This window comes from Lolium perenne, chromosome 5, assembly GCF_019359855.2.
Source record: "Lolium perenne isolate Kyuss_39 chromosome 5, Kyuss_2.0, whole genome shotgun sequence".
In the NCBI taxonomy this organism is placed as follows: Eukaryota; Viridiplantae; Streptophyta; class Magnoliopsida; order Poales; family Poaceae; genus Lolium; species Lolium perenne.
Window position 1 is genome coordinate 107703874 of NC_067248.2, and position 12742 is coordinate 107716615.

At 45.3% G+C, this 12742-nt stretch overlaps 2 protein-coding genes across 2 annotated transcripts; both read right to left on the reverse strand.

The window, feature by feature from the left end:
• Window positions 1-891: 891 nt before the first annotated feature.
• On the reverse strand, window positions 892-5239 carry LOC127299586 (probable serine/threonine-protein kinase At1g54610). The gene is made up of 9 exons (XM_051329567.2): window positions 4576-5239; window positions 3790-4173; window positions 3412-3696; window positions 3018-3335; window positions 2684-2911; window positions 2309-2409; window positions 2103-2205; window positions 1506-1844; window positions 892-1430 (listed from the first exon to the last, which is right to left on the reverse strand). The coding sequence occupies exons 1-9, from the start codon at window positions 4624-4626 to the stop codon at window positions 1269-1271; spliced, it is 1971 nt and encodes a 656-aa protein (XP_051185527.1). The 5' UTR covers window positions 4627-5239; the 3' UTR covers window positions 892-1268.
• Window positions 5240-5371: 132 nt separating this feature from the next.
• LOC127299585 (pentatricopeptide repeat-containing protein At1g71460, chloroplastic) lies at window positions 5372-7644 on the reverse strand. The gene has a single exon (XM_051329565.2). It carries the CDS (start codon window positions 7610-7612, stop codon window positions 5561-5563), a length of 2052 nt encoding a protein of 683 aa, XP_051185525.2. The 5' UTR covers window positions 7613-7644; the 3' UTR covers window positions 5372-5560.
• Between the last annotated feature and the right edge of the window lie 5098 nt (window positions 7645-12742).

Consider the following 12742-nt stretch of genomic DNA (forward strand, 5'->3'; position numbering starts at 1 on the left):
GCGAATCTTTGAGAAAGAGCCGTTGACTAACTTGAGTGCTCGCTGCCTATTTATCGTTGGGTAACAAATATGCACAACAAGATCCACCGAAGGGCCGGAAGGGCGGTTAGGAATGGAAAGAAAATCATGGCAAGCAAAATCATCACAGGTGATGCCTGACCTAAAATAAAATTGAGCACCCGGAGAAGCTCTGCTATCCAACCGCAGGTGGCAGGCGTCTGTGCTTCTCGGTGGAACAACGGTCATGGACACCGAATTCCATCAGCTCGAGCTCCTTAGCGGTGAGAATGAAGAACTTTGAGAAATTGACTTCCCGCGGCTTTCCCTCATAGCGCTTGAGGCCTTGAGCACCACTTGCCTGAGAGGCTGAGACTGTGTTCAGGCGTCGTTTCTCACACACATCTGAACTGCATGTCGTATTGCTTGGCTAAGCGAGGGAAGCATCTCAGCAAGCCGATGAGATCGTCGAGGTTGGGTCCAGCCATCCAGGAGACTTGAGGACAATGACCCTGTCATCGTGGTGAAGCTCCATGATCTGTTGATTTGGTTTCGAATTTGGGCCTGAGCCGCCCAAGATCTCCATCTTCTCCACCTTGATTACCCAGACAGTCAGCGGGGAAGTGTTTTAATGTGATTGTAAATGATTGTGGCACAATGCTCTGGAGCGTCATCACAGTGAAGCTGTCCATGATCTTTTCAGACAAGGCGCATGTATGATAATTAAGGTAGAAAATCGTCCCAGCACTGCACAATTCAAGTGTCTACCAAATATTCTCATTTTCATTTTCAAGTTTTTCATGAATAGACAGCTACCACGAGACATCTCGGTGAACTAGCACTGAATAGAAAAAATAGGGAACTTTTTGGCTGCATTTTTTCTTAAAAAAATAATTCTTCTAAACTGACATTAATTACTTCAATCCCTCATTCTAAATTGTTGGTACTCACTCGGTCCCGATTTATAGGGCCTGCGCTATCCCTAGAAAGTAGAACATCTGAACTTTCTAATGATATGTGTTTTGAAACCTAGGGATACACGGAAGACCTATAAGCCTAGGGATACAAGGAAAAGGTGCAAACAGAGATCTATAAATTCAGCCATGCTCTGCCCTCAAACAACTGAGTATCCTATCTTAGAACACACTATTACATGCTAAAACTCTACACAGGGACTGCAGCAACTGGAAACGGCAGCTTTGCATAAGAATGTGGTGTTGGCACCTCTGAAATCCGGTCCGTGTTTGCAGAGCTCCCTAAGGACCTTTCAGCTACTCCATGTTTACCTGGCTACCTGCACCTTGCCTGAGGCGTGCCTTTCGCACCGCCTCTTGGATGTGCCTCTCATGCTCCTTGAGCATGTCCTCGATGTTCCCTCCTGGCGGCACCAATGGCCCTGAGTGGTGGATCCTTCTGAACTTCCTTCCATGGTTCTGGCCACACAGAAAGGCAGCCACGTGAGATGAAAGAAAAATATTCGATACTTCGCTACTAATGGTGTCCTTTACCTCTGGGGGGTTCTTGTGAGATGATGTAGGCATATCAGGTGGCTGATTCTGATTGGTAACCTCAGCTGCACTCGTGAGGTCTGTTGCACCAAACTGTGGTATATGTGAATGTGATGATGCCTTTTCCCTAGAGGTAGATGTATTTGCGACATGTACAGAACTGCAGGCACGACCAGGCACCGTCGTGCCATCGTTGTAATCTCCCATGTTCCGTGTTGAGCCAAATTCAGGAACCTGCACCGTGGTTGGCAATGGACGTGGCTCCACCCGGAACCCAGGCACACTGTCCTCTGGGTTGAACTTCATACTGTTGCTCTTTGAACTGGTATGTGCGTTTTCCTGCTGGGTCACAAGGATATGCACAGTTGGTGAAATGTACTTCTTAAGGTGCTTGCCTTTAGGAGATAAAGTAATGTGCTTCAAGGGAAATGACAAAGCCGCCATTTTGGGGCTAATTTTTTTAATGAATGTGCCGATGTTTTAGGAAGCATAAAATCTGACAGCAGTACAAAATTAGAACCAACAGAATAGACAAATGATTTGATTTCTTTTAATTTGGACACTTGAGCAACAGTCCTGAATCGCAACCATACCCACCTTTGACTCGGCAGCACAATTTACAGCACGACTGGTTACATGATTCTCATCTCCTGGTTTGAAAGATTCAGTTCCACGTCCACCTAAAGCTGTTTTTCTTTGCCTGCAAGAACATGAACGCAGAGTGCTGGTATTTCATTTAACTGCTCAACAAGGTGCACAGCGAATCTGGATGGAACAAGAAATGGTGGTGTTGGCAAGTGTACCTCTTAGCTTCTTCTTGCCTGAGTCTAACATCATATTCTTTGCTTGCTGGAAGTTTTGGTAGGTTTGAAGGGTCGCAAGCAAACGGCTCTGTTGTAAGAAACTGAAAGATATTTGAAACATGGATAAGTGCTACAGATCCAGAGATATCCGCACAAGCAAAATACTATGGGTGCACACAGTCACACAAGGAGAGTTCAAAAAAGCAGTGGCAATTAAGGTCACCACTGATTTATTTCCCCTTGAGAATGTAATCTGGCCTAGTTTGATTCCGCAATATACTAACAAAAGTGTAATTTTAACTATACTGGTAATACTAATATGTTAAACTTCCAGAGAAGTAAAAAATGATTCTTACGATAGCATCTGAAACTTACATCACTCTGAAGAGCTGAGGAAGCTGTTCCACGAACTTCTGGTTCTAATGAAAGCAAGGAGTCTATGAGAACTACAGCGGAAGGAGGAAAAACTTTGAAAGTCTCAGCAACACACCGCCTATATTGCTGCTGAGGCTTGAACATTGCTGTTTCTGGCACCTTTGATTTCTTGCAATAGTCATCCATTGGCGATCCACAAAGTTTAAAGATCTTGTGAATTTGCTCCACCTAGGACACCATTACCACAAAAAGACTGGAGACCTCAACCAGCTAAAAATATGAAAGATAACTGACATGGTTTATTCTGGATCTCCAGAGGTAAAATAAGAGATACCTCGGTTCTTCCTGGCATGATTGGTTTGCCAGAAAAGAGTTCTGCCACAATACACCCTGTGCTCCACATATCTACAGCAACACCATACTCTGTGGCACCAAGTAAAAGCTCTGGTGGTCTGTACCACAATGTCACAACTCGGCTAGTTAGTGGTTGCGGGTTGTCGGGGTCATACGATATTGCCAGGCCAAAATCTGCAATCTTCAGTACTCCATTGCTGTCAATCAAGAGGTTCGAGCCTTTGATGTCTCGATGCAGAACTCCATTTTTGTGGCAATGAACAAGGCCATGAAGCAGCTGTTGAAGGAAGCATTTTATCTGATAATCATGTTTAATTGGTTTAGTCATATAAGTTTCTTATAACTGTTCAATGCAAGAGTGGGACGATAACCACCTGTGGCTCGGTGAGTTTCAGGCCTGGAGTTGCAATAAGACCGGAAAGGTCATGTTCCATGTATTCAAAAACAAGATACAGGGTTTGTGATACACGGGATGTTACAATTCCTTCAAGCTTTATGATATTTGGATGATCCAGTCTCCGAAGAATATGGATTTCTCTAGCCATAAAGCGAACACTTTCAGGATCCATATTGATGAACCTCACCTTTTTGAGTGCAACAATCTTCCCTGTTTCAAGATCTCGAGCTTTATACACAATACTGTAAGTTCCTTGTCCAATCTACAACTCAAAAGAAACCATTCAATTATTCAAGTAATTTAAGTCAGAAAAATTCTAAAACACATAATCCACACCATTAAATCAGTTCTTCACCTTGTCTAATTTCTCAAATGAATCGGCCCGGCGCGGCAACCAGCCTTCTACTGCTTTAGGTGCAACATTTGTAAGCCAAGCTGGCCACCCAGCAACAACATGCTCACCTGAGAGCCCTTTCAAATCTGCAATGTTACTACTGCTTATCCTAGCATCAAAACCTACAACAACCTTCTCTTCAACATCTGGCATGACTTTGCTACCATCGTTTGTACCTGATGCAGTCTTAGAGTCGTCTTTTCTTGATGCTTCTGTCTTTTCGGAAGTGGCATCAGCATGATCTTTGGTGCCTTTGGAGCAAAGGCAGCCCATAAGCACATGTGACGCCTTCTTGAACCAGTGAATCAGATTGAGACCAATCTGTGCAGCCTTTCTAGCCAATATCTGCACATGACAAGAAATGACCATTGCCTGAATTCTCAGTCTTGCCAAAGCTGATCATATACTTAACCAAACAATGACAACATCATATGAGGTTTTCCACTTGCATGGTATTCTTAGAAAACAAACTACATGTTTATTTCTTACATAATAAAGCAATCCATGTTTGAAGAAATGAAGTGGCATAAATCCAAATAAAATTTGAGAGTTACTGAATCCTTGAAAACAATGTTGAAGTGAACCTCAAGGTAAGACCAATTAAGGCTGGAAACGGTAAAAAGAAAAATTTCATATAATTATATGATACCAACCAATATGGAAAAATTGCCCATGATTTGTAACTCACAAAATTATGTCAAATCCAGATAAGTAGGTAATGGAACACAAAAATGACATACTTCTCACCTTTAAAAGGCAGCTGAACTCTGAAAATTTCAGCTTGGTGTGAAGGCACATGCCAATAACAAGAACCAAGAACCTGGTATCAGTCTGTTTTCTCCTTGCAAGAAAACATCATGGCGCCTACTCCCCATTAGTCCTTGGACAGGGAGGAGCGGTGAGAAACAGCAATACAAAATGAAATTGGATCCAGAAGACCAGGGCAGAAGATACAGATATCACATCAATGAAGTTTTATCTGAAATTCCTCCTTTACTTCTTTCCGAACACAACGAGGAAAAAAAGAAAAAAATCTCAAAAGGAAATGCTGCAAACCATTAGAATTTTTTTAATAGTAACAAACCATTAGAAGTTACAAACAACGAAGCAATGGATAGGAGGGATTTTCGAGAGCTAAAAATAGTTATCAGCTATATTCTGTTCTAAAAATAGTCAACGGTTATGTTTCTTAGTATTTTTATACTACTCCTTTTGTGGATAGGAATTGCCAAATCGCTGTTAGCTGCTGAATTACTATGACAATATAAAAAGTAAAAAAAATAGAAAATTAGATTACTAGCTAAACATTTCTACAATAACACTGTATTGCTAGAAAAAAATCTAAGTTGCTAACCCTAATTATTATGGCTTATTTAGCAGTGCAACAAAATTTACACTTTTAATGTGTGAGACTCCTGCATGAGTCCTGACAAAAAACAAACTGAAACAAACAAGTGAGCCATAAACCCAAGTTTCTCATGCTGACAGTCATGTTGTTGAGGAAATAAAGGCAATAATATTATTTAGTATTCAAAACTTGATGTGCTGCAGTTGAAATCAATACTGAATTGTTGACCAAGCAATTATAGCACTACTAGTTGGTAACAAACAATGTTCCTTCTCTCCGAGTTCTAAGCTACTAATCCTTACCAGTATGGATTTGACAAATTTTGCAATAAATATTTGAAGGTAGGAAGAAAATCACATGTACAAATTACTGCTCTTCAAAGTCCTAAATCGGATCTGGTAAACTAAACAGAGCACCTTTCAGATCAGCAAACCGCTGAGCTTCAGAAGTCCTGCCAGCACCCGTAAGAAGGCGGATGATGCAGTCATAATTCTCTTCAGATGCTTCCAGGTTGTACTCTTGCACCATGGAGTCAAAAATTTCAAGAGCTTCATCATGCAATCCTGCTGCATCACAGATTCTCAGAACCACATTGAAGGTGACATTATTTGGGACAAATTTGTTTGACAACATCCATGCAAAGAGATCGAGTGCCTCCTTGTGTCGCTGGTTGATTGCATAAGCTTCTATTATTGCAGTGCAAGTCAGGGATCCCTTGGACTCTATGCGATTGAACACCCTCTGTGCTCCCTTGAGATCCCCACACCTGCCATACAGGTTAATAAGTTCCGCAGCAACTAACGGGAGAGGTTCCATCCGCAACTTCAACACCTGAGCATGAACTTCCTTGCCAGGTTGCAATGCCCCAATATCAGAGTAGGCACTCAACATCCTGGTGATGGCAACAGCATCAGGCCGACGGCTGGACAGCAACATTGATCTAAACACTTGAATAGCAGTTGAAGGGTCTCCATTCTTTAGGTAAGCATCAACCAATGCAGTCCAAGCCCGTACAGTTTTCTTGTCCATAACATGAAACACCCTGCGAGAGTAATCCAAATGACAGCATGCACCATACATGGTGATGAGGGAAGTGCATAATGGGACATTTGGCAGGAACCACCTCCTCAGAGCATATGCATGGATTTCTTTCCCCTCGCTCAATGCCCGCAACTTTGTGCATACTGGGAGGACAGTACCCACCGCAACAAGATCTGGCCTGATTCCTTCTTGCTGCATCCAAACAATGCACCTCAGAGCCTGATCTGGCCTCCCATTGGATGCATACCCAGACATTAACGCTGTCCATGAGACAGCATTCCTCTTCTTGGTGCTATAGAATACTCGTCTCCCAGAGGCCAAATCACCACACTTGCAGTACATGTCTACCAGCCCTGCATGGACCTTCGCTACATCTTTACGGTCTGGGAACTTCTTCAGCACCAAGCCATGAATCTCCCTACCCAAGTTGCGCGCACGTAAATCGCCAATAACTGGCACGATCGAGGTGAGCACCACTGAGTTCACCTTGATCCCGTTGTCCACCATCCACCGGAAATGCTCCAACGCCTCCCTCTTCATCCCCTTGTGTGCGAACCCAGAAATTGCTGCGCCCCATGCCACCACATCCCTCTCTGGCATTTCCTCAAAGACCATCATTGCCAGCTTTACCTTCCCGCACCGGAAGTAGACATCCATGAGACCAGTCATGAGCATACCTGGCGCACCTGCAAATGCGTTCTTGACCAGCATTGCGTGTGTGGCAGTAGCCATAGCCATCGATGGCCTGGCACTCCCAGAGATGGACTTGAGGATGCACCCGTATGTGTACTCGTTGGCGTTGGCCCCAGCAGCGCGCATCTTTGCAAACTCGCCTGCAACAGCATTCCCTGCCTCTCCTCGGCCACGGCGAACATGCCCGTGGAGTAGTGCGTTCCAGGAGAAGGCACTGGCCCGGGGCAAACCGTCGAGTACCTTGCGGGCGTCGTCGGCGGCACCGACCAAAAGGTAGAGCTCGATGAGCCTGGCCAGAAGGAACTCGTTGGAGTCAAGGCCGTGAACACGGAGGTGCGCGTGGATCTGGCGAGCGTGTGCCAGGGAGCGGCATGCGGACAGGAGAGCGGTGAAGGCGGAGGGGCTCGCGGGGACGCCGCGGTGGGATAGATGGTCAAGGAGAGAGAGCGCGGAGCGGAATCGTCCCGCACGCACGAGACGGCATATCTCCGCGGAGAGCGCGGGCGCGTTCTTTGAGTCCGGCCGGAGCTCCACCTGGGTCGTGCCGGGGGTGACCGCGGCGGCGTCAGCGTCGGCGAGAGCTCTCGCTGGTATGGGAAGCTTGAAGGGTTTGGAATGGGGGACGAGCTTGGTTGGTAGAAAATGGGGGTAGTTCAGGCTGGCGAGAGAGGAGGAGGAGGTAGAGGCCATGGCCATGGCCATGGCGAGCTTGGATTTTTGGAGGGAAGACGAACCACGTATAGGGATTGGATAAAACGAAGGGCGTTCGATTGAGGCTATCTAGAGAACGTTCTCTAAGTAATTAACTAATGGACATTTTAACATCATGCTGTTCTACAATGTGACCATCCTTGGATTTAACCACAAGGATATAATTATAAATTAATTGATTAAAATAGTTCAGATGCTAAATTTAATAGACTATACTATTTGATGTTTAAGAGTTATAATGATATAGACAACAGAATGTAGTATAAAGAATGAATGGTGTAGATAGTTTACATAATAGACTACAATTAATAAATATTAGGGGGATGATATGGCTGGCTAAAAGAATGACACGAAGTGAATAGCTTGCAGTTTTTTAAACTATTAGTGGAGCTAAAAGAATAGCTTGCACACTGAGAGAGATTATCACTAATTAGTGAGTTTTGCTTTATAAGAGAGAAGGAAAAGGTGTTTCTGCTCCCCCGTGCATATGCATCATTTAGTTCAAATGCATTTTAAACATATTTAAAAATGTCAAACAAATACAAAAAATTGTCCCGTGTAAATCTTGACATGTTACATGCTCATAAAGTTCAGCAAAAACCGACATATTTTGTGTCTTGTGGAAAAAAGACAATTTTTTCACATGCCACGAAAATTGTTGGTTTTATGTGAAAATTTACGTGCACACATAGAACATATCCCATGAGATTTTTTTCCCTAAATTTTTTACTTTTAAAAGGAAGTTTTGTACATATCGGATACATATGCACCTAGGATCAGTTTTGAGTTTTCGTATAAGAGATATCAATAGAATGAAAGGAGTTAGATCATTTAAAGGGTCGACATTTGAGTGCCATCGAATTTCAGTCCAAGCGTTGCTTAAGTACTTATTTACAACATCTTCAACAACCTTTATATATTTGCCACTGATTGCTAAAACCTGTAATTTTAGAAATTTGGCTAAAAAAAGTTGATCCAAAATCGTTGCTAAAAGTGCTCCCCCATGCCCCTAAAAAATTTAGGCAACTGAGAAAAAGTTTGCATCCAATTGGTATATTGCAAATCCAAAGGCCGCGGCCTAAAAATCCTAAAACGGGTCGAATGGTGCGCGGGAGAGGCTAACTGCTACGTGGGAGGTTCCGTCTGTGACATGGTCTTCCATATTCGGTTACTCTGGCCACCGCAACGACTATGGAGGCCTCCTCCGACCTCTCTCGCGCCCAAGAAACCCCACAAACCGCGAGACGCCTCCTCCTAGTGTGGTCGATCGCTGTTCCCGCCCCTTTCACTCCCCTTGTCACGTCCCCTGTCGGCCCGGCCAGCCGCCATTCTTGCTGCCGACAACGAGGACATGGTTTCCCCCCTGCCATCCTCTGCGCACCGGCCGCCAGGGGGGCAGAGGCGAAGAAGCCCGGCGCGACTACGCATCGGCGCCGCCACGGAAATGCGTGCAAAGAATAAGACCCCTTGCATCCGCGCCTCCATCTTGACCGTCGTCACTACAAGAAAAGTTCTGATAGACAACGTCCCAAAATCGTCAACTAAGGGGCATTTTTCGTCGCCTATGGGCCTAACCCGACGATATGGGTTCCGTTGTCGAAACTGCGTCAGGCAAAGTCCAACGACGATTTTTTCGGTCCGTCGCGCTTGGGCGCCCTTCCGCCACGGAAAATCGGACCGTTGCGGAAGTGTTTTCGGGAGCCCGTTGGATCGCCGACGTCATGCAACCGACACGTGGCGACGGCAGTTAGCTGCCCGATTAACGGCGTTAAGCCGGCGAAACCCCGTGGTAGATGGTAGGCCCACACGAGGCTCGCCACGTCTTAGCGGGCCGGGCCGAGATGACATAGTTTGACCGGTCAACTATATAGCCGGGTTGGTCCATTAGTTACGTGGGCCGGGCCTAACCTCTAAGGTTGACTGGTCAAAACTTAAATGGGCAGCCCATTTAACATGTGGGGTCCACCTTACAAAGAATCGGGCCGCCCAAGAAGCAAGTGGACCGGGCCAAAACACAGTGGGTCCCACTTTCTGTTAAAGGGCCGGCCCATTTAGTGTGTGGGGTCCACCGTATAGCAAGTGGGCCGGCCCAACAAGCTAGTGGGCCGGGCCAAAAACACAGGTGGGTCCCACTTTCCAGTTAAAGGGTCGGCCCATTTCGTTTGTGGGGTCCACCATACAGCAAGTGGTAGGCCCAACAAAATAGTGGCGGGCCAAAAACACAGTGGGTCCCACTTTCTGTTAAAGGGTAGGCCCATTTAGTATGTGGGGTCCACCATATAGCAAGTGGTGGCCCGGCAAGATAGTGGTCGGGCCAAAAACACGGTGGGTCCCACTTTCCCGGTAAAGGGCGGCCCAATTAGTATGTGGGGTCCACCATATAGCGAGGGTGGGGCGCCCAACAAGATAGTGGGCGGGCCAAAAACACAGTGGGTCCCACTTTCCTATTAAAGGGCCCATTTAGTATGTGGGACCACCATATAGCAAGTGGGCCGGCCCAACAAGATAGTGGCCGGGCCAAAAACACATGTGGGTCCCACTTTCTGTTAAAGGGCTTCGCCCAACTAGTATGTGGGGTCCACCATATAGCAAGTGGGCCGGCCCAACAAGATATTGGGCCGGCCAAAAACACAGTGGGTCCCACTTTCCTCTTAAAGGGCCGGCCCATTTATTATGTGGGTCCACCAAAAAGCAAATGGGCTGGCCCAACTAATTAGTGGGCCGGCCCGAGTTGGTCAGTGGGGTCCACCTTAAAGCAAGTGGGCCCGCCCAATTAGTGTGTGGGGTCCACAGTAAATCAAATGGGTGGCCCAAGAAGTAAGTGGGCCAGCCCGTTTAGTTCTTGTTTATATGTCGCGGCATAATATGCGCTTTAGGATTTTGCGGGCAGCACATATGTGATTTCGTTTAATTGGGCCGTTTAAGGGATGGGAATTCGTGATTTAGATATCGAGAATATTTACGCAGCATTGATTTACGTCGGATAGCCTCACTTACCACAAGCACCAAAGAAAAATGCGCGAAAGAACTATAAAAACTAACTAAATATTACATCAAATTTGCAAGGCATTGAAAAAATATTACAGTAACCCAGAGAAATTGAATGGTAATTAAACCTAGCAATACAATGAAGCGATCCGGCAATCTTTTAAGTTGTCCATAAAGCACCTATATCCGAAACAAAGACATTACAAGTTAAGACAACAACAATGGAAAGGCAATGACACTACAATATTGTTTGGCAAAGAATTTGGAACTCATCATTTTAAATCGTTATAACAAGATCATTGTAATGCGCACAATAAGCAAACAAAGAGTGCATGCCGCATACCAACAGCCAATATAACAGCATGTTAGAATGAAACAGCGAGACTTACTATCGTCGAGTCCCATGCAAACCAACATGTTCGGGGAGTACAAAATTGGCATGAACAACATAGTAGCAGCTATAAATTTTGTAACAACGATGAGCAAGATGAAGTTATGATGGCTACATCTACAGAGCAGTGGAATGTAAACCAAAAATAGAAGTTACGATGGCAAAAGCTAAAGAGGAGGGAATGTGAACCAACATGTGCCAAGTGCAATTACTTCATTTTGGCCGTGAACTAAATAATACTCCTGAACTTATAGTGAAGGGGATGCAAATCAAGATGTTTCGGGATATAAACTTGTAATGAGCAACACATGGAGGATAGTTAATGCTTTGGAGCTTAGGATGGACCAGGATACGAGAATATAGTGGGATCACCTCGTGAACTTGTATAAGAGGGAATGCAAACCAATATGTTAAGCTTTCCATATGTGAGCGTCATGCCAAGTCGAGAAACAAGTCAATAATGCAGCTTTTGAAGAACAAGATGGCACGCAAAATTATTATCTAGTAGTATGACAAGTTTATTTGTACTACAAAAGCTAGATAGCAGAGTGATAGCATGCCAAACTAAGTCCTTACTTTGTTAGCTTACAATGAACTAGATACAAAACAATGGCATCACTGTAGTACAGGGGAATGCAAGCCAACATGTTCATGGAGTAAAAAATTGGCACAAACAACATAGTAGCAGGCCATAATTTTTGTAACAACGATCGAGCAAGATAAAGTTATGATGGCTAGATCTACAGAGCAGGGAATGTAAACCAAATATAGAAGTTACGATGCCAAAAGCTATAGAGCAGGGAATGCGAACCAACATGTGCAATTACTTAAAATTGGCCATGAACTAAATAATAGCAGGATGTTACTATAATACCTACGGTATAATTTTTGTAACAACGATCGAGCAAGATAGAAGTTATGATGGCTCCATCTACAGAGCAGGGAATGCAAACCAAAATGTTCAATCGCTTAAAGTTAGCAATGAAGTAGAAAATAGCAAGGTGTTACGGTCATAGCTAGGAATGAACTAAAAGAGCTTCAGACAAACAAGCATCCGAACCCGAACATGGCGCTAAAACAAGGGACTTACATTAGGAGAAGCACTACGTGGGAGTCACAAGCAGATCTTCCTGGGGTTGATAGATCCGGTGATGAAGTACGCTACATGTGCTACTTGGGGTTGGAGAGACGGTGGCCATTACACTTCATGGTTACTCATCTCGTCTGCAAAAACGTAACGCGCGTCGTTAGCACAAACAGGTTCCCCAAGATTAAACAAGAACTTGCAGGCAAGCAATAGAAAAGCGACAGAGAAGAGTTTAGATCATACACGGCGCCGGTGAAGCAGATCCGGTTCATGCACAGCGGTGTCGGTGAGCAAGATCCGATGGTGGTGGACGACGGATCCGGCGGCGGCTCCGGTGGGGTGGACGATGCCGCACTGAAGCGATCGCGGTAGACCGCCGGATGAGCATATGGTTTCGAGGTTCGGCGGGGATGATCCGGTCCGGTTGATGACGGCGTCGATGAAGCGGCTCCGGCAGTGCAGCCGGATGACGAGGATCGCGAGGCCTCGGGTAGGCCAGGGAAGTCCGCGGGGATGTTCAGTGCGGTGGTCGTGGAGGTGGGAGAGAGAGGGACTTGGGAAGTTCCGGTGGGTGGTCTCAGAGGAGAGAGTGAGGGAAATGAATTTTTTTTCGGGGAGTTTCCGGAGCTAGGGAGGTGGTGATCGAAAAAAAATG

Bases quoted from the DNA above. Each gene is read 5' to 3' on its own strand.
- LOC127299586 (XM_051329567.2), bottom strand. From the start codon at position 4,626: ATGTGCCTTCACACCAAGCTGAAATTTTCAGAGTTCAGCTGCCTTTTA. The intron at 4,174-4,575 runs GTGAGAAGTATG...TGTCATGTGCAG, and splicing joins AGTTCAGCTGCCTTTTAAAG to ATATTGGCTAGAAAGGCTGC. The intron at 2,206-2,308 runs GTACACTTGCCA...ATGTTCTTGCAG, and splicing joins AGGCAAGAAGAAGCTAAGAG to GCAAAGAAAAACAGCTTTAG.
- LOC127299585 (XM_051329565.2), bottom strand. From the start codon at position 7,612: ATGGCCATGGCCATGGCCTCTACCTCCTCCTCCTCTCTCGCCAGCCTG.